This window comes from Perna viridis, chromosome 10 (genome assembly GCF_037379345.1).
Source record: "Perna viridis isolate PV_CMFRI_1.1 ecotype Kerala chromosome 10, ASM3737934v1, whole genome shotgun sequence".
Lineage (NCBI taxonomy): Eukaryota > Metazoa > Mollusca > Bivalvia > Mytilida > Mytilidae > Perna > Perna viridis.
In genome coordinates this window covers 38,837,812-38,865,664 of record NC_142454.1, presented here as the reverse complement: position 1 = coordinate 38,865,664, position 27,853 = coordinate 38,837,812, and the positions used below count along the sequence as shown (strand labels likewise).

Sequence of the window (27,853 nt, the reverse complement as noted above, 5' to 3'; positions counted from 1 at the left end):
TAAAAATAGACTTTTCTACTTTCACTTTTATTTTGAATTCATAAAATAGACCCCTTATCTGAAGCATTATTTTTCATGAAAGTACTGTTTTTCCTCAAAAGCAATTTTTTTGTGTCATAGATTGATATTTACCCTGTACTTGTGATGAAAAATGATAGACATTTGCCAAGAAACAAAAACAGCAAAAGGCAAAAAGGAAGTGCACTATATTTTTTAGCCTCCATATTTGGACATACACCCACTCAGGAATATGTAATACAAGACTGATACCTATATTGAAGTTATAAAAGCAGAGATATCATGGATTATCTCCCTTATAACACAATCTTAAATGCATTTTTTACATTACTTATTTTGAGGAAAATAAAGCTATATGAAAAATAAAATGTATATAGGAATATTTGGCTGTATATTTACTGTATTATAGATATAAAAATCTTCTAAAAAACCATTGTAAACACTTTATTGTATACTTTAATACATTATTTAAGTTAATGGAGAATTGGAAAGTTTTAACTGTCAATTTCAAGCCTCCAATCAAACAAAGTAAACAAGAATAACCATAATAGACATTACAGTACAATCTTGTGGTTTAAAAAAAAAGTACCATACATTATGTACATGTACCAGTACATGTAATATGAAAGTTATAAAGCAAAATGTACAACGTAGCCACTGATGCAAACGTAGATGCAGTTTAAAAATGCAACTTACGAATGAACTAAGACACTTAATAGATAAAAAAAATGTAGATGAAAGCATCATAGAAGATCTAATGGGGGTTATCCCCTTACCAAAGACAAAAATAAAAATAGTGTATTTTTGTGTGTAAATGTAAGCAATATAATGTGTTTATCAAGTATTTTTTTGGTCCCTGGTGCCCCTCTTCCTTGGTGATTCTCTAGTTTCACCAATGACCACTTAAGGAATATAGTAATTCAACTTGCCTTTTATGTGAATAATAACATAACTGAAAGAAATAAAACAAGAAAAAAAGATTAAAATTTATTTCCTAACTCCAAAATAGCATCAACAACATCTCCGCTTTTTCTAAGTGCTTTTACAGCATCATTTCTGTCAACTCCCATTTGCTTCATCAACAAATCAACATCCCCTATGTAAAGTCCATCCTCATTGGCTGCTTGTTCACCTATCAACTGGAAGGTTGCTTTATTAGTCATCACAGATAAAATTGTGTCACTGGTATAGCACTTTCCTTTGTGAATCACTTTAATTTTTTCAAGAGGAATTTTCAACTTGTTCGAGAAAATTTTAAATATTTCATTTCCATTCCAAGAATTTTGAATTTGAATTTTCACTTTCTCCTTATTACATTTCACGGTAATTTCACAAAATGGCTGAGTTTCATCAAAGGTTGGGAGGTCTGATAAATACTGGTTTTGATGAAGGTATGAATTTTCTGACACAGACTTATGTCCCTCGATATCGATCACACTGTTCTTTTCTTCTTTCTGTTGCTTAAGGTCATTTGCGGCTTTTTGAAAATTTATCCTTTGTTGTGGTTCACTTTCTTTAGTTTTAAGGTCTTTATGACTTTGTTCTGAAATATCATTTGAAATTGGTTCAAGGCTGTAACTTTTTTGTGGAATTTGGATTTAAGATAGATCACACCTATTACACAGAGCATCTTTTTCAATAATCTTCTGTATTCATACAGAACTATGTGCTTTAAATAATAGTGTTTGATATGGTTCATTAACTTTATCTTGATTATTTTTTAAAAGTCTAACATAAAATTATATATGTGTAAAACTAATAATATTAAAAAAAATAATTAAATAAAACTTTCTAAAAGGGGAAATACAAAGACCTAAATGGTAGGAAAATGTACCAGTAATAAGAATTTTAGGTTTTTTAGAAAATTATTTGGAGACAGTTTGTCAGGGGGGAATCCATAGAATCACCTAAAGGAGTCCATGAGGGGCCCAACAAAAACTCCCTGATAAACACATTCAAATGCACACATTTACACCCAGAAATATCCTATTTTCATTTTTGCAAACTGACAAGGAGTGGGGCTCCCTAGGGCTTCCCCTTGGATATGCCTATGTTTGTTGACCCCCAACTGTTTTTTTTTTTTTAATTTAGAAAAAAAGTTCAGCTGAGTGTCCTTTATAGTTCACCAGATGATTATTTTTCATTAGAATTCTATGGAATGATCATGCAGCATTAACTCTTTGAAAAATTAGTTGAAATCTATAGAAACTAAATTTTTGATATGAACTATTCTTAGTTAGTGAAAAAAAATTCTTACATTGCTATATGTGCTGTTGAGGTACTTTTACTCTTTGAACTAACTTTCATGAATACCCACTCTCTCGTACTGTGGAGTCTGGTTTGTTACTGTGAAAGTATTATTGTTCGTGAAGTCACACATTTCGTGGTTTTTGTAGGTTTGGTAAACCACGAAATTTGGTTCCCAATGAAAAGGAAATTTTCCATTCATTTGTATGATAAAGTCAGATCCACAAATTCTAGAAGAAGTACGACCTGATAATTTTTCCTTTAACCACAAATATTGGTACACATGAATAAAAGTGCTATTACAATAAATGGAAAAAATTGGAATCACTTTAGCACCCCCCTCCCTTTCAGAATTTCTGGAACCACCACTGCTTGCTGAAATTTCTTGACTAATATTTTTAGCTTATGCTAGGTTTTCAATTGAAATTTACATCTCAAAATTCACGATTTAAACAAACCACAAAAATTATCGATATTTCTTTCACAGTAAGTTAGATAAGGGATTGAGAAAGTTTCCTGATTTTGCCTATTTTATTTCAGCGGTGTCACCAGAAACTTTTAAAAAGAGGAGTGCCAATCACAGTTCCTCAGAAAAAGGGGGGTGCTAGGACATTATTTATCATTTTTGTCAAGTTTACACAACCCCCTGGGTTGGCCACTGAATTTTATGTTACAGGGACTGCATGCGAGTACATAGTACTTTTTTAGCACTAAATATTTTATATATTATACTTGTCTGTTGAAGATTTATTGGCAGTTCATAACTTTATTAGTTCAAGATTTGGACAAGAATGATTTGAAATACTTGATTTTTAACAAGTTTTTTGGTTGGTAGGTTCTCTGCCTGCTAATCAAGTTATTTTGTACCAGGTTGATAAAAATTGTTTTAAGAAGCATGCTCTAGAAGTCTAAACCATTTTGTAGGGGTATTCAAGTTCTGGCAAACAAAATGCACTTTGGTGGGGTTCTGATGTGTATGAATCACATCCTGTCTGATCTTTATAAAGACTGCTACTTATTACCTGAGGCTGTATCTGTGAAGATGGACCCATCATCTGTATAAGCAGGGCTCTGTTTGGTCTGACAGAACTGTTTGTGTGTCTTCCAGTCTGTTACTTGGCACTCTCTAGAGCTGAAACAAAGCTAGACAATCTAGAATTTATAAATCTTGCAAATCAAAGATCTAGAGTGCTTTCTGTTATGTAGTTTGTTCCCATAGAACCACAGATTTGTTTCAGCATCATTGGTTTGTACCCAGTGGTTTGTCTACGACAATTTACCAGAAAACCGGAAGTAAAATTATTAGAAGCCAGTTCCTACTTGTTAACAGAAAACAAGCCTTGACTTGATTAGTAGATAATAATAACATAATACGCTATAACAGTGTGACCACTGAAGTGTGTCCTACTTTCTATACTAAAGCTAAACCTGCCTTAACCAAACCTTTTTGGGCTAAAGGTACATTAAAGACAGGTGTTCAGTTTAAACTGAAAATGATATGAAGAGAATTCCGAAAATGTCTGGTTTACACAGGTTTAACACAGGTTTCAATGTTTATGTGATCTGTTGTGTTGATTGGAGCCAGATCAATTACTAAAACATAAGGTAAATAAACAGACACTATAGGGCACAACCTATGACTTTTGGTGTGCCAAAGGCCTTCTCTTACAAAGATCCCTCAGGCTCACTACTACTATTTCAAGAATTCTGAAAACAAGATGAAAAGACTTCAGAAAATGTCTGGTTTACACAGGCTTTTCACAGGTTTCACTGTACAGTTGACATTTTCATCCCAGTGGGGTTGTTGTCTCTTTGTCGTACCAATATCCATTCCTAGGTATATTGGACAGATAACAGTAAAAAATTTCATGCAATCTGTTGTGTTGCTGGAAGCAAGATAAATTACTGAAACTAAGGTAAATAAACAGACACTTGAGTGCAATCTGTATTTTTCTAGCCTTCTCTTTTGAAGATCCCTCACTACTGATGCTGATGCCAGATCCTTCACTACAGTTACTGATGCCTGATTTACACAGGTTTCTCGTTTATTCAGGGTTTGGTTTAAATAGGTTTCATTGAATACAAAATTAATTCACACACTTACATGTACATGTATGTCAAAGGTACACACTTTTTACATACATGCAAACAACATAAGAAAAGTAGTTCTACCACATCTACTGTATCTATAAAACTTTCATCAATATTCAGGATTTAAATGGCACCAACAAATAAATTAAAATGGATAACTTTTATATTGCACATGCCATAACGTGCATATTTTATCTTCAATCTCAACCATATATTTTTAAATTAAAAAATCCCAAACAAATGAAATGGAAAATTGTAATATCTTGAATGCCTCCGCATCAACTAAAATTGTTCCGAAAACCTTTCTAAACCAGATATTTTCAAATTAACAAAATCAAAACTAAAGAAATGGACATTTCAAACAATATCTTGAATTTGTCTGCATCAACAAAAATTGTGACATAAAACTTTCCTACATGGTGAAATTTTCGTCAATTGAGAACCTTGTTAATGTCCATTCACATCAGTTTTGATGTATTTTGGAACCTAGGTTAACTATCTACTATGAAAGTACCTTTATTCATGGGTACTAATTTTCGTGGTTTACGGTAAAATGATCAGTCCATGGATTCTTGAATTTATGTGAATTTGACAACACTGTCATACAAAAACATGAAATATTTTCTTTCAATTGGGAACCAAATTTCATGGTTTACCAAACTCACAAAATCCATGAAAATTGGTACCCCATGAATAATAATAGTTTCACAGTACTTGTGTAAACAAAGCAACTTCTACAACCCTTCAGAGGTTAGGTAGTTTTCACTGTACATACTTGTAATTTTCAGAAAAAAAAAAACAGATATATCTGCACATATATAATATGAAAATTTCAACATGTATCACAAAAAAATTGATAACACTCAACAAATAGCATTTATCTAGATTTCAACTATCAGTGTTACTGATATAAAGAGATTGGATATGGTGTATATGTCAAAAAGACAACAACGCCTCCAGGATGAAAATGTCAGCCATAGGCCACCCATTGGTCTTCAATGAAAGACGAGGAAATCCTCATACCACAGGACAGACTGCAGCTAGCCACAAAATATCATTATACACAGGTACAGTGAAAGACTTGCCCTATATACTCAAGTAACATAAAAAATTAACTGAAGATGAAAACAAAACAAGACATACAGAGGCAAGAAATTCCTGACTTGGGACAGGCACAAAAACTGTGTTGGGGTTAAAGTATTTTGGTATGATCACAACCCTTCCCTTAAAAATCTGGCAACTGTGGAAAAAAAATCGCACAATTAAACAGAACTAAAAATCAGTTCAATAAGGTCTAAATATCTTGTTACAATGGATTGAATACAAAAATTGAATATAAATTACATAAATGTACAAATGATATTTACCAGTAATATATACTTTGACATTTAGTACATCTTTTCATTATTTTGTTCTGCTTCTTACAGACATGGCATTCTATTGCTTCCCTTGGTTCAGTCATTCCAGGTTAGTTAACTATCAAAGAGAAATAATTCTACTTAAAATTCAGTTTGCATTATATTGGTCTATAGTGTATATGATTTCAGAGACTGACATTACATTTTTCTATTGTTTTCAGGCATAGACATTACATTTTTTCTATCATTTTTAAGCATGGACTTACATTTTTCTATTTTCAGGCACTGACATAATGTTTTTCTATTGTTTTCAACCACAGACATTACGTTTTTCTATTGCTTTCAGGCACTGACATAATATGTACATTTTTCTATTTTCAGGCACTGATATAACAAGTACATTTTTTCTATTTTCAGGCACTGACATAATATGTACATTTTTTCTATTTTCAGACACTGACATAACATGTACATTTTTTTATTTTCAGGCACTGACATAATGTGTACATTTTTCTATTTTCAGGCACTGACATAACAAGCACATTTTTTCTATTTTCAGGCATTGACATAACATGTACATTTTTCTACTTTCAGGCACTGATATAACAAGTACATTTTTTCTATTTTCAGGCACTGCCATAACATGTACATTTTTCTTTTTTCAGGCACTGACATAACAAGTACATTTTTTCTATTTTCAGGCACTGACATAACATGTACATTTTTTCTATTTTCAGGCACTGACATAACATGTACATTTTTCTTTTTTCAGGCACTGACATAATGTGTTTCTATTGTTTTCAAGTTGATGAGATTCTACTTCTCCAAAGCCAGGTTGTTAACATACAATAGTGCCAACTCTTCCATTCAACATGAGACTCACACATTTAAAAGCTGATTTGGTGGCATTTTCCTTTGAACTACTGTTTTACCCCTTTGATCTCTCAAACTAATTCCAAATCTCAAATCTCAAGCATTTGTGTCTTAAGAGCTTGGCAGCCCTGCATCATACATTTATGATGTTGAGGAAAAAAAAAATTTCTTTTCTTTGACAAGTATGATTTACAATGTACATGTATTTTGCCTGAATGTCAATTTTACTTTTTTTAAGCCTTCCTGTAAAATAAATGTAAAACATGTATGTTCGCTACCATAATGTACTTTTCTCTCTCTACATTTTTCTGAGACCTGTCTGCTACCCTACCTACCTTAGTTTTTTGTGCCTATGCTAATCATTTTATACGTTGGCTTAAATTCTTTTAAATTATAATTTGTTTCCCCCTTGAACAAAATGTAAAATGCTTTTAAGAAATAAATTAATTCCCCTACCTACTTACATGTACACATGTATCATCAGTGTTCTAGGATTTTTGAGGAATTGAAGTTTCCTCAGGAAAAATCCATATAAAATCAACTTTCCCACAATCAATGACTGCTTTCCTAACAAAACATATCCTTACAGCATATGAAGTTTTCAACTTGCAAAGGAAAAGTGTAACCAAGTACCTAACTTTCCCTGACCCAAATTTAACTTGCTCCGCGTAACTGGAAGTAGGAATCCTAGAACACTGATCATATTCTTCTTTTGCTGTTAGCTTTGATTGTGAACCTATATTAAGCATTTATTGATATTTCAGGTTAGTTGTACACTGCAAAATACATGTACAAATGTACCTACCAACTGATCAGTTTTGATGAACCAAACCGTACCTCAGTGTTCATTCCAGACTGCGCCCTTGCTCCATTGGCAATGTTATTCTATGTACATGTATGGCGCACAAAAAGCGTAGCACGTGGGCCTTGCGGGCGCATACTGTAAGTGTATTAATTTTTGCAGATGCCAATTTTCAATGATTCCGCCAACTGATCACATTCAGGGTAATCATTCTTCACAATTAAGAAACATGATTAGTGTTATATAGTGTTAAAAAAAATTTTGTGAGTACAATTTTTGCCTTTTTTCAGTCCAATGCCAAAGTAGAGAAAATTAATACACCGCAAAAATCATTACAATAGTATTCAGTAGGTCAATCTCAGAATTTCAGAATTTTTTTTGTTTTGTCCAGAAGCATTTCTGTTATTCAAAGCGCCAATAGCCTTAATCAAAAGTAAAATTTTTTTGAATTTCTGGTCCAAACGACTAAGGGAAAATGCAGGCAGTGTTGCAAGGGAAACAATCATTTCCTCTGACCCTAGAGACAGTACCCAATAAATGACAAATGAGCCGACTGACTGAAAACAAACGGAACAGCCACGAGCCTGGAGAATATCAAGTAATGAATGACGATTTGAATTAGCAGAATTCTTTAATAATTAAACATCTATTAATATTTTTTCATTCATTTGAGGTGTACACCTCTCACCTAAAAATGAAACTATAAAGTGTACACAAACCAAAGCAAACTTATTTGTTGGTTGAATCTCCCCTGTTATCTAAAAATGATCACCGATCATACTGCCATAATGACCCGCTTTTATATGAAAATGACCCCCTGTTTTACTATCAAGAGGGCCATTGGCCCCTTGTGCAATTTTCTTGAATGAACACTGCATACCATGTTAGCAGCAGTCATTTAGCAATAGCAATATTTGTAATACTATTACTAATAGGATAAATGGATATTCTTTGGCTAATGTTGTACGGATTTGAGTTGACATTTTTCTTACTTTTAATATGATTTGCCACGATCAAGAAAAATCAGCCATGATATATGCTAAAAGTAAAGCCAAAGTAAAGCACAGCCATTAACACAGGGTCACACTCTAAATCTACATCTACGGATTACTCCTTAACTTCAATCTGTTGAAGAATACTAGGAGGCGCATGTGGGTAAAATAAAAATTTATAATTAGTGCAAAGATATTTACAAGTGAGAAGTTACATTTTTTCATTTTTTTTTGCTATAAGATAAAAACGTAGAGATTGGTTAGTTATAGATGATTTGTTGCAGCCCAGACTTAAATGATGGTAGATCTGGACTGAGAGCCACTCCTGATGGTAAATTATTCCACATTCTTATGGTGCGTGGAAAGTAGGATGAAGAGTGGTAATTTGTTGGTGAATAAGGCAGTACAAATTTATGATCTCTTGATGGTATAAGGTACACCTGACTATTTATCTTGACTAATTTATTGTTCATTTTATATAGCATGACGAGTGAAGAAAATTGCTGGCGCTGTTGTAGTATTGGCCAGCTGAGTTGTTGTAACATTTTTGTGACACTATCTTGATAACTGTATAGATTTAGTGTGTACCTAGCTGCCCTTCTCTGAACCATTTCTATTTTATGAATGTGTGTTTGCTGCCAAGGATCCCAAACGATGTTACAATATTCTAACTGAGGTCTTACATAGGTTTTATATGCTAGTTCTTTAGTCTTGATGTTATTGGTTTTAATATTTCTCTTGACAAATCCTAAAGTGTTGTTGGCTTTATTCGTGATGTTATTTATATGGCTGTTCCATGATAGATCTTTTGATATGGTGAGTCCTAAATATTTAACTTTGTCTGCAGATTTTAAAATTTTATTATGTAAGGTGTATTCAAAGTTTATAGGTTTCTTCTTTCTAGATATGTGGATGATTTCACATTTGTCTGGCTTGAAGGACATCAACCACTCTTCTTCCCACTTTTGCAATTTATTTAAATCAGTTTGAAGTGTATTGCAGTCAGTTTTTGAAGTTATGGTGAAATAGACTATAGTGTCATCGCCAAAGAGACGTGTTTTACTTGATAAGGTGTTTGGCATGTTGTTGATGTAAATCAAGAAGAGGCATGGGCCCAGTACTGAACCCTGAGGGACTCCGGATAGAACAGGGCAATTGCCAGACTCTCGACCATCAACGACTACCTTCTGTTGCCTATTGTTAAGGAAAGATTCGATCCAGTTGACTGTTTTGTTACTTATGCCCATGCGTTTGAGTTTTAAGAGAAGTCTTTGATGGTCGACTTTGCCGAAGGCCTTTGAAAAATCCATAACGGCTACGTCTTTTCGTGTTCCATGAGACACAAAAATGACTGCTCACCCACCACCAGGTCAGACCCACACCGGGTCACATATTCAACCCACTCATTATACACATCATCTTGATAAAATGACCAACGAGCCAGTTTTTTTTCTGCATGTCATACTTAACCCATACATGCTATTTTTGTGAGTTGTCACAAACAACCAAGGTCAAAATATAATCCGGAAGTTGTATAACATGGATATTTTGGGCTTTTCTTAAATCGTACCAAATTCGCCCAATTGGCCAGATATATGGCAAGGTAAAGTGGACAAAAATGCCTATTTATAAATATTTATAATGCAATTGTAAATATTCATAAATAGACATTTTTGTCCACTTTGGCTTGTCATACAGATATGCCCACTCCGTCAAAATTTGAACAGAAATTTATATCAAACGAGTCTGTGTTGCCTAGTAGTTTTAAGTGGCTTAATTGAATAGAGCAAAGTCACGTTACTGTTACGCATAAAATAGCTTGAAATGATCGTATTCCACCAAGTAGCTTATTACAATAATATGAAGTTTTAGTGCAATCAGCAAACCTCAGGTGGCTCCACTACTCTTCCTCACTGAGGAGCTAGGGTACGGACTCGGCCGAAGTTGCGACGAGTGTTTTTAGTGGTTAAAAAAAGAAAAAATATATATATAATTTGCAGATGCATATCGCATTGCAGCTGACTTTGCAATATATATATAGCTCAAGTCTGAAGCAATTGCCCCTACGATTGTGAGAAAAATCAATACACGTCATGTATAATGTCAACCTGTTCTAAGTGCAAATGGGTGTACCGTGGAATAGTAGAAAAAGAAGAAGAAAAGACACGTCAGAAGAATACAATAACATGGTTTGATGATATTTACTATCTGCATCCGTCCTTGTGCTTTTTCGGGATCGTATCATTATTTCGAAAAGCTTAACCAATCAATTCTTACAGCAACAAAACAGTCAATTTCCGAAACAGAGGTTGGTAGCAGGAGATAAAAGGAGCTCTGTTTCGGAGATTGCAAAACAGTTATTAAAAACCGCAATACACAATACCACTTCACCGTCGCAATAACCGTCGTGCTGTGACGTCACTAATGACATCATCAATGCAAAATTTATCCGGTTGTCTTACTGGGTGTTTGCATTGTTAGAAGGAGTGAAAAGGTTTGTCTTTTATTAAGTATATGTTATCAGGACTGTTTTATTTTACACCTTAAAAACTCTGTTTCAGTGCACAGTCATTTAATGCATGCAGTTTAAATTGTGTCTAGCAGACTTCTTTATCGTAAAATGTTCGAGAGAAAGCGTGAGAATCAGAGGTAAGTGAACATTGACTATGATAGCCAAGTGAAAACTAGCTTTTCGATTAATTAAGAAATAAATCACGGAAACTCCATTTTATCATTGTTTTACCACGGGCTGCCCATTTATGTCGCATTGTATACCCCCCCCCCCAGAGATAGCGAGGGGTTAAAAAACGACACAAATGGCCAATCCATGCATGGTAAAACAATAATAGAATGGAGTTTCCGTGATTTATTTCGATTCTTATACGATTAGTGTCTTCATATTTTTGTTAGTATAGGCGCAGCCTATCTGTTGCACGAAATGTTGGGCTTGTGTTTATCACTTTTTTACCATGGCTGTGGTTCAAAAAACTTTGAAGCACGTCATCTTAGAACTGTCGGTACATGTTAGTTTGTTCGACAAGTTAGTATATAAGCTTTCCATGCGCCTAGGAACCACACAGTGAGTGATTTGTGGGTGGAAACATCACATATTTTCCATTCTAATACATGTATGGTTTGTAATATAATGTTTTTTATATTGAAATTCACGAAAAATAATGTTTAATTGTTAAAAATCAATGTTATAAGTAAATTGCACCAAGGTGATATGAGGAGAATTGTCCCTTATTTTTGATGATCGGAATACCACATATAGAAAGAAATAAATGGCTGAACTGCAATGGTATAAAATAAAAACTTGAAAAATACTTTTAAGTAAATGACGTACATAAAAAAACATAATTGTGAAGGCGCATATTTCAAATCAATAAATACTTAGGGGCTATAACAAAAAAGGGAAAGAAAAGTCTCAAGGTCGAATTTTCACACAATATGGCTTCGATGAAAGAGAAATGAGCAACTGTCGACAATAGAAAAAATACACGATCGATTTGTAAACGATTTAGACGACATTTATTAGTCACAGTTGTCTAATATATTTAGTATCATCATATTAAAACTTTCTTTTCAATTCAATGTAATATGCCTGTTCCAAATATGAGATGATCGAATATTTAATCATATTATTTAAGTAACCCCATTTAAACTTGTTATAAATGGATTTAATCCGTTTGTATTGGGAAATTAACGGACCCAGAGGTCCAGCTATAGATCTTCATGTCCGTTTTGTTTGAAAATTTTGTTCATTTTCGTGCACTCTTTGAGGTAAATTTGACCAATACTGAATACCAAGAAACCGTCGATCTTCCTGGACTCGCACCTGCTCTCACAATCATTATATTACTTCAGTTAGCAGGTTTCTAAAAGATCGAAGTCGAACTCTTCTGCTTTCTAATGAGAATTATTAATTGTGAGAACTGTAAATATGCATGAGAAATAGCGATGAAGAAATATGATATATTCAGCTCCTTGTCGCCTTTATTAGATCTATATGTGCCGATCATTGTGTAAATCAAATTTCACAAGTTTGGATTGCAGTCATAGCAACAGTAAAACAGACCAGAAAAAAATCATTTTCAGGAGTCAGAAACTGGCTGTATTTCTATTTTTAACCGTCTCAGGTTTAAATTCTTTATATTTAGTATATTCAATGACAGAGTCATTTGATGACGTAGAAAGAAAGGTTTAAATTTGTGACGTTTTGATTATTGGCAAATAGTTTGAACTATTAAGTTACTCGTTATTAAGTTGCAGTGTACACATAATGTGATTTGTTCTCCAAAAGGTTTAAAAGGAGATTTATATTCCAGGGACGCACTAACGACCAGTAAAGATGGAAAGTAATAAAGGTCGGTATAAATTTATAATATAGAACATTGACCTTACAAATGGTGTTCCAATTTTTATATTACAACACAAAAATCAACTTAATTCAAACTTTTAATAAACTTCTTTTCTGCGCATTCGTACTTTCAAAATTATGTTCGTGTGGCCTTATAGCAGGCCTGTCTTTAATTTAAGGGTCTCCTCAAATGTCTATTGCTGTTTTATTAAGAAATAAAATTCCCACGCTTTGACTTAGCCGTGATCTATGTGAAAACATGTTCTTTCTATGTTCATGTAATCCCAATATTGCGGAAGTAAAGTATAATGTAATCATATAGTTAAGCTTGTTCGCCTGATGCTATAGGATGTATGTAATCATGATTAAATTCAGGGATGTTCAGTAATCATGATTTATGATTTTAGGCTGGTGATGGGATATCACTCCGGTATTATAAATTAGATGTTTTGGTTTATGTAAGATAGTTGGAAATCCTGAGTAAGATATTTTACATTGATGCAAGGTCCCCAGTAATAATGATTTAGTATTTGGTGTCTGGATCTGACCCTGCTTTACACCATGCTTTCTAAATCTAATTATTTAAGATCTTAATCTTTCAGTCCACAATGAACCTGGATACAATGATTCAGAGAATAGTTTGGGGTGCTGTGGTTGTATTTTGATGGGACTTTCATACCTTTTGGTTGTGCTTTTCTTCCCCTTTTCACTCTGCATGACTATCAAGGTAAGTTACGTAAAATTTTGAAATTACGTTACCTCCATGACCATTCAAAGAATGACTTTATCCATCATTTATTTAAAATGGTTTAAAGAAAAGACGTCAATATTCTTGCAATTGGAGATAAAATATTTACATGTATTTCACACTTGGAGAAGGGTCACTGGGGCTTACTCGTGCAAATAACGTATATACTTGTCATATGGATTGCTCACCCGTTTTATTGAAATACATGTAGTTTTATATAACAAGTATAATTTAATTTGATTTGTAACCCCCATTCTGATTGGTTGGTTCTCTTAAAGCTAACCATGTTATTTTATATAGCCTGGCTTGGTACTATGACGTTATTAACGTCGATTTGTCCACACTCCGCAATTCAAATAATCCCAAACGAAAAAACGAATCAAATCTTATGATAATATATGTCCTGTCACGCATTACAAATGAAATTATAAGGAATGTTTCTATTTTTTGAACAGATTATAATCAGGTTAAATCTGGTTTTGACCAGTTTACGCATTTGATTATTTTGATTGATTGAAATAACTAAAGGCTTCTGAAAAAGTAGGTAACTATGTAGACCTTGTATTTCCAGTTTTATTGACGCACACACACACACAAACAAAACGATGTATGAATACATATATACATTTCAATTGCAGATTGTTCAGGAATACGAAAGAGCAGTCATATTTAGATTGGGGAGGGTTCTTCCGGGAGGCGCCAAAGGTCCAGGTAATTTTTGAAAGAAATCTTAAAACAAAATTAACGAATAAGTGAAAAATGGTGAATGTTGATGAAGAATGTTATTTGAAACCATTTGTTTGGGTACATGCTTGATGTTTCTAATTAAACTGTATGTGGCAACTTCAGGGTTTTTGCATCTGCCCACGTGTGACATTGTTGCCAAATACGTACCAAGTTGGCACTACTTTAGATTGTTGTATCAAATCGTTATCATATAATATCCGCCACCTCTTCATTTTATATTCCTGGCTTTGTTTTAGGGATGTTTTTCATTCTGCCATGTATAGACGAATTTAAGAAAGTAGATCTTAGGACAGTTTCTTACGACGTGCCGCCACAAGAGGTAAGACAACAGCAATGGAAAGGGTTTTAAAAGTAATTTCAACCCTGCAAATTGCAAAGAAAAACTTCCTTTAAAAATCTTGTTCGTTAGTTGTGTGTGCACATATTGTGTTTGTCATAATGTACCTTTAAAACCAAATCCCTAAGTTAGAGCCTGAAATAAATTTCAAAATTTCAATGATTGACTTAGAATAATTATTTTTAATGATTTGTTGGAAGGTACTTTTGTGGATCCTGGGAGAAGGGTGGGGTCTGGCCCAATTTATGCTGGAACATTTTGATCGATTGTACAGAAAAAAAACACTGGAAATCACTAGAGCAGGTCCCCTGGTAGGCCAGATATCGTCCCCTTTCGGAGTTCATAGATCCGCAACTGGGTACTGTCTTTGTAACCAGCAGTGGGAAATTATAAATTTAAGGCAGGTTTATCAATAAATTTATAAAAGAGGATTTTCATGCTATAATTTGTTCTTTTTGTTCAAATAACGATCAAAATTAACAAATGCTCTTTGTATGTATTATTTTAGTTACTCTATGTTCTTTGTTGTATATGCCTGTTTTCCATGTCTGGTCTTTGTCCCTGCACTAAACAGATAGCAATTAAGGAGTGGGTGTTAGCCCGAACCCACACCCTAGACGCACAACCGGGAGAATATCTTAGTCTTGCTTGTTTTTTTTTTAGACTAGATTATAATATTTTATACGAACTTTTAAAATTGCACTCTTTTTCATCGTCAATTCCATTAAATTAGCTTTACATAATGATTGACTTTTGCTAGATTTTAACTAAAGATTCCGTAACAGTAGCTGTTGACGCAGTTATCTACAGTCGTATATTTGATCCAACGATGTCGGTCTGTAATGTAGCAAACGCTGATTACTCGACACGACTTCTTGCAGCAACGACACTGAGAAACGTCCTCGGAACTAAAAACATGTCAGAAATCCTTACAGACAGAGATAGCATTGCAGCTTCAATGCAGGTAACATGCAATTGAAATACTTCACGTGACATTTTTCAAGCAAGAACATATTTCGAATGTAAAGGTGATGCCATTTATTTTTACAGTTTCTCTTAAAAGATTGTTTCATAATGTGCACTTGAACCAATTTTCTCACATACATGAATAAGTTTTGTTTTGCATAGAAAGAAACAAGCCATGACGTATAATTTTAAGAGGTAAACCTATGGTAAGGGGCACAACTCTTACAAATCATTGGAACGTTTATAATAAGCATTTTACATCAATATCATGAAAGCATCAAAGTAACTAATTTCATTCTGTTTCAAATAGAAGCTTGATAGGCTTTGGTGAAGTTGCATGTGATACAAACATATCACTTATTTCAAGAGTTTAACTCTTTACCCTAGTTCTACCTGGTTAAGTAACTTAAATGCCCAAAAACAAAAGGATATATACACTGACTGAAAATATGTTCCACAACCTTGTTGGTTGTGGATAAAAATATAATTCTTGATCAAAATAATGGTGCTCACACAGTTGAACTTTCTGGCAACCTTCCCAAATAAACTTAAAGTGCCAGAAATTAAAGACCAAAATTATTCAGAAGATAGACATTAAGACAGTAGGATACTAAAACGAGTTTCTGATAACTTGATTCATTCTATGCTGATCAAGAGGATCACTCCATACTGTTCAAGATGCTCATTTCATATTAGCCAAGGGGCTTATTCCACATCGGCCAAAAGGACCATTTCACACTGCCAAGGGACTTATTTCATACAGGCTAACTTCGAATTTTATCATTGAAAGAAACTGATCTTGATAGTTTTTTTCCAAATATTATATTCTCTTATTTTAGCAAACTTTAGATGTTTCTACGGACCCTTGGGGGATCAAAGTTGAAAGGGTTGAAATGTAAGTACAAACTATGTATAAGCAAGTTCGGTCCAATTTTGTACCAATTAAAATAGGACATATACATTGTATTATTCTGACTTACTGGTTTGCATAGTTGTTGTCAAAAATAGTATAGGGAGAATTAAATTATTTTCTTACGTTTGTACATTCTGATATCAAGTACATTCACCTGTGCAAAAGGTACTATATACAATGGCTGACTATTCTAAACTCGCCGTTGTATGGAAATATAGATTCGCAGATTTGTAATATGTACATGGAACTTGCTGACTTTCGTAAGATTTTCACATCCTAAATAGCAACGCTTTTAAGGCAGTGGAGTGATATCTTAGACTAGATAATGCGACTGTCAGGTCTGCGGAGGGTATCAATTTCCCTTTGATTAATTTTTTTAGGATTTTTTGTGTAAATTGTTCATTATCGCATAACATGATGGAGAGTACAACTCACACATTCAAGTGAAATATAAGTCAAGCACCTTCTTACTCGCAAATAATAGAATGAATCACTGGTCATTCCAAAGAGTCAGCTTGCTTTGAATGAAGTTTGAGTAACTTATAAAAGAAACCATTATATATTAACTATTCCACTACATGTACTTTTATTTTTTTCTACACAGTAAAGACGTCAGACTGCCAGTCCAGCTCCAAAGAGCTATGGCTGCTGAAGCAGAAGCATCGCGGGAAGCCCGAGCTAAGGTATGTAGATCTAAATTGTCTCCCCAAGTTTGAGGAGTACAAAATTTGAGTACATTCGTACAGTTTCGTATTTGAGTATATACACGTAGAACAACTCGACCGGGCCAAATGGAACGCCTAAACTGTCTGATGAGATGCACATTTGTTTACCTGTTGTCAATTTTATATTACTTGCTGTGGTTTTATAATTACATGTGGTCATTTTGTATTTACGTTATGTAGGAACATCTTTAAATTATGTCGTTTTATCTTTACGTTCTGTCATTTCGTCTTTACGTTCTGTAATTTTATCTTAAAAGTTTACGTTCTGTCGTTTTATGATTACGTTATGTCAATATATATTTACGTAATGTGGATTTATCTTTACGTGCAGTGGTTTTCTTATAACATGAGGTCGTTTCATCTTTACGTTATGTCAATCTCTAAATACTTTATGTGCATTTTCTTTTCTTTACGTGCAGTGATTTCTTCTTTACGTGATGTGGACAAAAATTTCATGATGACGTGTGGCCCCGGAACTTTCGACCGTGTAAACTTCAATTTGTTTGTTTTGTTTGTTGGGGTTTAACATCCGAGCAGCAATATTTCAGCTATATTCAGACGATGAACATGAAATTGATGATAAAATGAACATGAAATGATGATGAAATGAAAAAGGGATGAGACACAAAGACAATGGGGTCGACAAATCTTGATAGCCACTAGAAATAGGGAGAGGTGGGTAGGGTCGGGCAATTTAGCCTCCTGTGGCGGAGCCCTATGGTTCCTACTCCGGGAGAATATCACAGTAGGGAACATGGCATCTTTCCCAACACGGTGCACCACTATGGTTTGCGGTCAGGTTTTCCGTATTATAGCCTGACAACCCCAGCATGTAACACGCCAGGGGTACCCCATTCCACCACCTCGGGCACACATCCCAGTTGCTATGTGGGGAAAGTGCCCTAGCCCCCGGCTAGGGTCCTGAGCAGTATTTATATGCCAATTAAAAGTGAAATGGAAGAAAAATGAAATTCCGAAAATCTCCCTTTTTAAAACACATTATTGTTGCCTTGAAACTAAAATAATACGCTCATGAAATGAACAGTGCTGTTGGATATATCAATGATGAAAACAGTAGCACCCAGCATGCCTATTGTACATCGTTAATAAACTTAAAACTAACATTTTGGTTCATGTTGGGGATTTTTTTCATGGGTAGGGGTGGTAATTTCTCACCTTATTTGACTTGGAAAAAATCAATTAGTAACAACTTGGCGTCATTTGAAAGCTTAGGCACTATATACATGCACTGTATCACACAGACACTTGTTTAAACTACGATATTCTGAAGAAAGATTAAGAAATTCTGCAATTCCCCCTTTTCTTGATTTTATAGTAAATGCAATCCTATAAAGAAATTTAAACGCCTGAATTGATCAGATATGTTGAGTAAAATTATTTATTATTTTAATGATGAATACCTAAAATATGAGTTTCACAGTGTCGGTATGCTGAGAATGAGAATGATGTTTGATACTGAGACCAGTTTTCTAGGGTTAAGTGTAATATTTTTAATATTTTTTGAAAATTCTTTCTTGAAAATCAGTTTTGGTGGTTTATTAATGTAGAAAATTAAATTTAGTCACGCAATAACTTGTAGAGTCGAATTGACGCAAATGTTTTTGGAATTAAAAAAATATATTCTGACTACGAAAATCGCCACAAGTCATCAACAGAGTCCCAGGTGTATCAGTTGTGATAATATTGAACGTAAATAACAAATGAGCTATTGTTTACTGTACAATAAATACTCTAGGGTGACTGGATAGACTACCCAATGGTATTTCGTTCAGCATTTTTCTAATTGGCGTAGTGACGTCTATTTTGCCTTTTACGGACTGATTTGAAGTTTGCACGATCGAAAAGTTCCGGGGTCACACGTCATCATGAAATTTTTGTCCACATCACGTAAAGAAGAAATCACTGCACGTAAAGAAAAGAAAATGCACACAAAGTATTTAGAGATTGACATAACGTAAAGATGAAACGACCTCACGTTATAAGAAAACCACTGCACGTAAAGATAAATCCACATTACGTAAATATATGTTGACATAACGTAATCATAAAACGACAGAACGTAAAGACAAAATTACAGAACGTAAAGACGAAATGACAGAACGTAAAGACGAAATGGCAGAACGAAAAGACAAAACGACATAATGTAAAGATGTTCCTACGTAAATACAAAATGACCACATGTAATTATAAAACCACAGCAAGTAATATAAAATTGACAACACGTAAACAAATGTGTATCTCATCAGACATTTTAGGCGTTCCATAGGGCCCACAGACAAGTCTTCCCACCCAAGTCTACTAGAAATGGCTTGTTATCGATGGGGTCATACTAGGTTAAAAACTTCGTGCTGTTTCAGGTTAAACCTTCCTTAAACCTTCCTCATACCTCATATTACTACATGTAGTAGCTTTAATTTAAACACCAGGGGCGGATCCAGGATTTAAGTTTAGGGGGTGTTAATTAAAATCAAATGATGTGCAAGCAAGGCAAAAAAATATTATGGGGTGACACTTGTGGTGGGATAATTTTTTTCCTTACAAATTTAGAGGGGGCGTACGCCCGACACGCCAGTTCTTGGATTCGCGCCTGAACACCGACTTTTTAATTTGTGATTGATAGGTTCTGGCAGCAGAAGGGGAGCAACGTGCCTCTCGAGCCCTGAAGGATGCAGCCGACATAATGGCTGAATCGCCAGCAGCCATCCAACTACGTTATCTGCAGACTCTGAACAGTATCGCAGCCGAGAGAAACTCGACCATTGTTTTCCCTATACCAATTGAAATGATGAAAGGACTTGCAAAATAGAGGTTGTTTTACTTAGTCTAGTAAAATCTTTATTTCGCTTTTTCGTACTTTCATGCCAAGAAAGTAAATACTACCGCCTTCGTGAGGATTTGTGTTAAACACACGTGACTTATGCTTTATAGAAAATGGCACCTCGAACACTTTGTCAGACTACATGTGATTTTCGCATTTTTTATGAATGTTACCATTGTTGTAATTGTTCTTTTTATTTTTACCTGTGATATTTTAAATGTCATGATGTTGATGCCATATTGGCAATTAAAACCCATAAATTCTTACTATTCGATTCATTTGTTCCTTCAGTGGAAGTCACTTCGAACCTCCCTTCAGAATTGTCATAAATCGTCAGGGTGACAATCCTAGCATGGTCCTGCTGACCATTTTAGAACATTTCATGACAAATTGTATCAGGGCGAGCTAGGAAAGAACCTTGACAATTCTTGGACTGATCGGTTTCTGACAGTTTAAGGATCTAAAGCAAAAAGGATTTCTGACAACTCTATGACAGAACGGTTTCTGACAATTCAAGGTCAGAACAATTTGTCGTAAATAATGAAAGTAAGTACTATTGAAAAATAGATACATGTAGCCGATACAGTTATAATGTGTTCTATTTACTTATGAAAAAATACATTTCATTGTAAAACCTGTAAAAATTCGATATGAACATTGCATTGTTGGGTGACGCACACATAACGTCACAGTGACGATATTATTAAACTATCACTATCTGGCTTTCCCGGATCCAGAAACAGAATTCATTTTAAGATCAAGTGACTTGCCATTCCACTGAAAAAAGAAACAATAGCAAAGTCCTGTGTCGATAAATGTATTATTATTTAAACTGGTGGCATTTATTTTTTTGTTTTTTTTTTGTTTTTTCCTTTTCTTTTGGCTTGACGTGAATTTCTGGACAGGTAGGTGGGTAAAAACGTGACTTCAATTATTACAATTGTATTGGTCAGGACATTTCTGATAAAATTGTTAGGACTGGCAGTCAGGACAGTAGAGTAACTCAAAAGTTAAAAGAAATCAAACACAGAACAAACATATGCATGTGTGCAGTAATTTTTATCGTCAGTGTTGTTGTTATTCGAAAAATGTAGCTAAGGCCATTACAAAAAGATGAGTTTCCTAAAATTTTCTACTATTTTTTTAACTAAAAATATGTTACCCTTAAGTTGCATTTTTTGTACTTTTTAAACATGATACTTTTAGTAGATAATGCTCGTTTTTTTACGTTCAAGTGTATGTCAAGCGTGGTTTATTCCAACGAAGTAAGTATTAAAAGGGTCAGACTTTGGTTCCATTGATATTGAATTTCAAGTTGTACGATTCCACCCAATACATAGGTCACTACTGATAATATTATGACAATTTGTGAAAATATTTAGCTATATTGAGAAAATCAAAAAATCAATCTTAAAAAAAGTTTTCTCTGTAAAAAAAAATATATATTTAAAATCCTTACACTATGGGGATCCATGATAAAGATAGATATCCTTTTATATTTTGTCGTAAAAATCTGTAGCTATGGTAAAAAAATGAAACAAATTGACCAGTTTCCATAACTAATTGTGGGTGCCTTCCAAAATAAACTGTAAAAATCAGGTTTTCTAAAATAACAAGCACTTTAAAACTGTCAGAAAAAATAAGCAGGCGTAGTATTGTTGTTAAAGAAAATAAGAAAAAAGTAAAAAAAAAAATAAATAAATAAATTTACATTTTTCTGCTTATTTGTTCAAGTCTTAAAGTTCGGTAGTGCGGAATTTTGATTTCTTGAAAGACAAAAAGCTGGTGCAGAGGAGAGGACCTGAATCTTACCGGACAGCTTAAAGCATGCATTTATACCTCTTTACCTTCACAAGTATTGCATCTGGTCTGACTCCAACCCACACTCAATATTTCCATGCACCTTTTATTTATTATTTTGCAAAATTAGACCGGTCAACGCTGTGTACGAAACAGTGCACCTCAATCGTAACTGTATAGTGCAACCTAAACATTATGATTACTTTTTGCAAAATAATAATGACACAAGATAAGCCTTTTAAAAAAGCTGAGGTCATTCGCCTGGCCATTTTCCCAAAGAAAATTACTTGTCTGAGTTAGGTATACAAAAAATGGCAAAGTTATATAAACTGCATATACATTCAAGTAGTGTATTTTACATGCACATGTAATTCAACGAATTTCAATTAAATTTTTGGCATTTACGAGTCCGCTTTCTCTAACGGGTGTTGCATGTCGCTTTACCAACATACATAATGATACTTTATCGTGAATTCTTGAGTTTTTCCTCAAATCATTGAGTGATTTGATAGGTCGAAATTTGAGTTAAGAAAAGATTTTGAAGAAGTTTGAATAAAAAGTGAACTTACTATATTTTGAAACAAACATTTTGAATTTAAAAAATAACTTTTCAATTTTTAACAAACTATATTACACTATACACTTATAAATATTTTACGAAATCCATTCTTTCATGCATGCATATATAAAATGAATAAAATTATGGTCAATAAATAATTCAACAAGTAATCTATTTGCAATTATTCAATATATAAAAGATTATTCGCAATTCAATATATAAACGTGATTAATAATATCCCGGCTTCACGGTTGACATTTTTGTCCAATGTTTAAGCTCTATCGGTTACGTTGCCATGGTTATGCGTCATGGGTATCACATGATGTCAAAGCGAACTCAATATCGATCGTGTCGGACCTACACATAATTTTGACAGTTTTTAATGTGGACCAGAGAGATTCATAATCAGGGCCAATATAACAGGGACTTTATATTGCAATAATATACACTCCTTGTATATATACAAGTCAGATGTGCCATGTTTGTAACAATCGATAATAATGCTTGTATAATCTAATCAAAACCTATCATTTCAACCTTTTATACTATTATTCCCAATAGGGTTTGTAAGTCTCGTTCTAGTTTCAGTTTCCCTTCCGGCATTTCCGGTGTAGAACGTATTGAAATCCGAAGACCGATGTGCATTTTAGTGTGTACTTCCGGGAAATTCAAACGCTGTTTCACAATGCAAAATCTTCTATTTTATGCTGTTCGAAACATTTTTATCTCTTAAAACTTGATAATTGTCATTTTTAATCAGTATTTTTACCCAAAAATGATACTTCGCTTTTAATATTGAACTCAATGCTATGTTAATGACGAATCTCCATACATTTGAATGGTAGACTAGGACCCATTCGTACGAAAGCACGGAGTCACATGACGAGACTTACATACCCTATACTCAGTTGAAATCCCGACTCATAAATGCTATATATCGTTGTTACTACAAAAAAAACGGAGCACTTACCCACAAATACGTCGTACTTGGTAGAGAGTCTCACTTTGGCGTTGAACCTCGGAAGTCATGAGATATTTATCGGTATTTTAAAAACTTTATAATCCACCGATGGTAATTTGTGCTTTCTGTATTTCCAAAAATGTTAATTATTTACAACGGGGTCAGCGCTTTCACCAATACTAGAACTACACGTCCACAAATTTACTGATGATTCAAAATTTCAATTTAAATTTCGTTTACTTTTTTCTCCTTTTTTTGGTTCCGTTTCATTACGTTTTATATTTTGTTTCTCAATGTATGTTCTTGACAACCTATTCAATTTTACTTCTAAACGCAGTCAATCACGTGGAATCCATATATGGATATCAAAGGCATTTAATTTAATGAAATATAGTTCTATATATGTTTTTGAATTTTTCTTTGACAATTAATCATATAAAATATAATTTCAATCGTATACTGTAGAAACGGACATTGTATTTATACAAAATAAACAATATGATACGTTTTAATATTCATCCGCAAGATCTCTTCTGCTGTGGAAGTACTTTTAAGGCGGTTATCAAGCGCAAGTCCTTTTGATAGACATCAGATGGTTTTAAGACTCGGAAGTCACATGACTTCCAAGTAAAAAGCGTTTCCAAACCATATTCTAAATATACCGCGGAGAATAAGTTGTAAAAATGCTGGAATTTCTGATCGACAGCGTATTTGTCCATTGTGGTGGACATGTTTTTCTACAGATGGTCGGCACTCAAACGGGAAAAATATGTTTGTCCGCTACTCGCTGACTTTTTCCTTCACACCCGTGAAGCCGACTTTATGGCTGACACAAAACAAAAAGAACATCGTTTAGCCAGGTCCTTTGATCTCAGTTTTCGCTAAATATAGACGACTTAATGTATTTAAACAACCCTAGGCGGGGATTACATACATTTCATCTACCAAAAAAACTTGATATATACATACAATATTAGTGTATTACAGAAAGTATATAGGAAGTATTAATATGAGGCTAAGGAAGCGGAAGTAACTGCGAGGCTCTGCCGTAATGGTGCCTATATTTTGTTTCATGCCTAGCTAGGCGCCAGAAAAGGTGTTTTAGATTGCCTTTTTTTGGGGGGGAGGTGGGGGGGGGGTAGGTGGAGATTGTCGCGCTTTGAAATGGTTCCCGCGTAATATGTCCTCTCAAAAAATCTGTTACTTTCGCAGTCCACGTTATCGAGCTGATTTCAAACAACTCACTCTCAGACATTTTTTTTTGCCATATAGGTACCCCTATTTAATGAATTTGAAAATTTATGACAATAATGTATTTTTGTGTGTATACAGGCTAAAAACCACTAATTCCACTTCCCATAGGCTTCTATGCTAATTTCACAATATTCAATGGCTTCTCTGGACTTTACCTTAACTTTAACCTGCAGAGGACTATATATCAGTATGATTCTACATATGTCAGCTCACAATCCTCAGAATGGCATGTGGGGTTAGCAGACTTGCAGTGCAGTACTGGTCACCGGAAGTGAAGTGTCTATAAATAGCATGGGAAATCCCAGTGTTTTCACAAGATAGGGGTATATTTAGAAATCATTATGGAGATTAGGCTTCACATCACAAGAAGCAAAATGCACCTATAAAATGTACAGAAATGTTTTTCCTTTCAGAAACTGTTTAAATTTTTTAAATGAGATGAGAACTTTTTTTCACAGCACTATGAGGAACAGGGGTAATTTCTGCGTAGGACTGTTTTTGCGTACGTTCCAAATGCTCATTCAATTTGGTTGAATTGGTGGTCTGTAACCTAAAGAGTCACTTTTTGTCTTAGAAAAAATTAATAACTATACAAGTATCTTCCTATACACATACTGAATGCATTTGCAAAGTTTCAGTGAAATGTGACAAGCACTTTTTTAAATATTTGATTTTTAAATATAGGGTAACCAAGTTGCGAGAGCAAAAAAGTGACAATATTCTACCATACTTAAATGCATTAAATATTTGCAAAGAACTTTTTCTGACTTTTCAAATAAAAAAAATCAATCACAACTTGTTTTTTTAACAATATTAATAAAGAGATAGCCTTTAATAATAGTCATTTTCTGAAAAATTGGTCTATTTTTAAAAATTTATGTATGACATGCCTCTCCCTTTTTCTTGATCACATGTCAAAAACCCTAAATCTTTAAATTTTCGCAAAAGGTGATATCTTTGGCTTTAAATTTGTAAATACAGTGTTTTCACAATAAAACATGACAAGTAAAGGGCACCTAAAGCAAAAAAAGTACTCAAAAATGGATTTTCCATGTTGCCATAGGGAAATGCTTATATGTCCTTAACCACAGTAATGAAAGTGAGTTTTTCCTCATTTCTAATCAAATTTTTGCTCAAATTTACACAAAACTTGATTTCAAGTGCTGATTACCACCATATTAAGGTAAATATAGCCCTCAAAGTTAAATATTTGATATTTTTACTAAATTTTCTACACTTTTCACAAGATAGGACATAAAATTCAGCCAAAAAGACCAATTTTCCATAATTTGGACCTATAACTTAAAAAAATGCATATATTGAAGGATTTTTGTAGTGTATTCCTCTCATAGCAAAGTTTACAAGATCTTCAAGTAGTTTAAAGCTATTCAAAGAAACTTTTCATTTTGCCATGGCCTAAGCTAAAGAGTCACTTTCTGTCTTAGAAAAAATTAATAACTATACAAGTATCTTCCTATACACATACTGAATGCATTTGCAAAGTTTCAGTGAAATGTGACAAGCACTTTTTTAAATATTTGATTTTTAAATATGGGGTAACCAAGTTGTGCGAGCAAAAAAGTGACAATATTCTACCATACTTAAATGCATTAAATATTTGCAAAGAACTTTTTCTGACTTTTCAAATAAAAAAAATCAATCACAACTTGTTTTTTTAACAATATTAATAAAGAGATAGCCTTTAATAATAGTCATTTTCTGAAAAATTGGTCTATTTTTAAAAATTTATGTCTGACATGCCTCTCCCTTTTTCTTGATCACATGTCAAAAACCCTAAATCTTTAAATTTTCGCAAAAGGTGATATCTTTGGCTTTAAATTTGTAAATACAGTGTTTTCACAATAAAACATGACAAGTAAAGGGCACCTAAAGCAAAAAAAGTACTCAAAAATGGATTTTCCATGTTGCCATAGGGAAATGCTTATATGTCCTTAACCACAGTAATGAAAGTGAGTTTTTCCTCATTTCTAATCAAATTTTTGCTCAAATTTACACAAAACTTGATTTCAAGTGCTGATTACCACCATATTAAGGTAAATATAGCCCTCAAAGTTAAATATTTGATATTTTTACTAAATTTTCTACACTTTTCACAAGATAGGACATAAAATTCAGCCAAAAGGACCAATTTTCCATAATGTGGACCTATAACTTAAAAAAATGCATATATTGGAGGATTTTTGTAGTGTATTCCTCTCATAGCAAAGTTTACAAGATCTTCAAGTAGTTTAAAGCTATTCAAAGAAACTTTTCATTTTGCCATGGCCTAAGCTTAAGGCTAAAAACCACTAATTCCACTTCCCATAGGCTTCTATGCTTATTTCACAATATTCAATGGCTTCTCTGGACTTTACCTTAACTTTAACCTGCAGAGGACTCTATCTCAGTATGATTCTACATATGTCAGCTCATAATCCTCAGAATGGCATGTGGGGTTAGCAGACTTGCAGTGCAGTACTGGTCACCGGAAGTGAAGTGTCTATAAATAGCATGGGAAATCCCAGTGTTTTCACAAGATAGGGGTATATTTAGAAATCATTATGGAGATTAGGCTTCACATCACAAGAAGCAAAATGCACCTATAAAATGTACAGAAATGTTTTTCCTTTCAGAAACTGTTTAAATTTTTTAAATGAGATGAGAACTTTTTTCACAGCACTATAAGGAACAGGGGTAATTTCTGCGTAGGACTGTTTTTGCGTACGTTCCAAATGCTCATTGGTTGAATTGGTGGTCTGTAACCTACATATGCATGCAGTGTTTAAGAGTCTGAACCAAGATTAGCGGAAATCAAAAGAAAGTAATCCATGCAGGAACGAAGACCAGACATGGAAAAAAGAAACAAACACAACAAAGAACATAAAGCACTAAAGCAATACAAATATTCAAACAAATATTTCAGGTGATTCTTGGTAATCGCCACTGAATATACTGCCTTGTGGTCCATTATTTTTGACTGATTAGGGTCGGTGGAAACCTCCAAGCGAAAACCTGGCCAACCTGTCGGACTTCTACATTTGACACGGTTAACAGGCCGGGCCTTGTGTTAATTAAAAAAAAAACGAGCGGGTCCAGGATTTTAGATTGGGGGGGGGAGGCGCACAGTTAAAATTTGTTTAAGGTTATTTTTTTGAAATATTCTTCTTATGTGGGTGCAATGTAGATATCTTTTGTGGTAAAATTAGAATTAAGGTTTCAACCTATAACCGCCTAAATCGACCCCTGACAACCCATGCTTTGCA

At 33.9% G+C, this 27,853-nt stretch overlaps 2 protein-coding genes across 7 annotated transcripts; one reads left to right on the top strand and one right to left on the bottom strand.

The window, feature by feature from the left end:
• Positions 1 to 993: 993 nt before the first annotated feature.
• Positions 994 to 9,918, bottom strand: LOC148605695 (uncharacterized). 4 transcript variants are annotated; one of them, XM_088548425.1, is made up of 4 exons: positions 9,858 to 9,918; positions 5,724 to 5,832; positions 3,288 to 3,397; positions 994 to 1,561 (listed from the first exon to the last, which is right to left on the bottom strand). In XM_088548425.1, the coding sequence occupies exons 2-4, from the start codon at positions 5,816 to 5,818 to the stop codon at positions 999 to 1,001; spliced, it is 768 nt and encodes a 255-aa protein (XP_088404551.1). In that variant the 5' UTR covers positions 5,819 to 5,832; positions 9,858 to 9,918; the 3' UTR covers positions 994 to 998. The 4 variants fall into 4 exon arrangements, with proteins under 4 accessions (XP_088404551.1, XP_088404554.1, XP_088404552.1 ...); XM_088548428.1 differs by having other exon boundaries at positions 9,852 to 9,881; XM_088548426.1 differs by having other exon boundaries at positions 9,741 to 9,871.
• Positions 9,919 to 10,770: 852 nt separating this feature from the next.
• Positions 10,771 to 20,282, top strand: LOC148605694 (stomatin-like). 3 transcript variants are annotated; one of them, XM_088548423.1, is made up of 9 exons: positions 10,771 to 10,875; positions 12,710 to 12,748; positions 13,344 to 13,468; positions 14,128 to 14,200; positions 14,473 to 14,555; positions 15,334 to 15,537; positions 16,379 to 16,434; positions 17,057 to 17,135; positions 19,819 to 20,282. In XM_088548423.1, the coding sequence occupies exons 2-9, from the start codon at positions 12,733 to 12,735 to the stop codon at positions 20,002 to 20,004; spliced, it is 822 nt and encodes a 273-aa protein (XP_088404549.1). In that variant the 5' UTR covers positions 10,771 to 10,875; positions 12,710 to 12,732; the 3' UTR covers positions 20,005 to 20,282. The 3 variants fall into 3 exon arrangements, with proteins under 3 accessions (XP_088404549.1, XP_088404550.1, XP_088404548.1); XM_088548424.1 differs by lacking the exon at positions 10,771 to 10,875 and adding an exon at positions 10,956 to 11,030; XM_088548422.1 differs by lacking the exon at positions 10,771 to 10,875 and having other exon boundaries at positions 12,560 to 12,748.
• Positions 20,283 to 27,853: the final 7,571 nt, after the last annotated feature.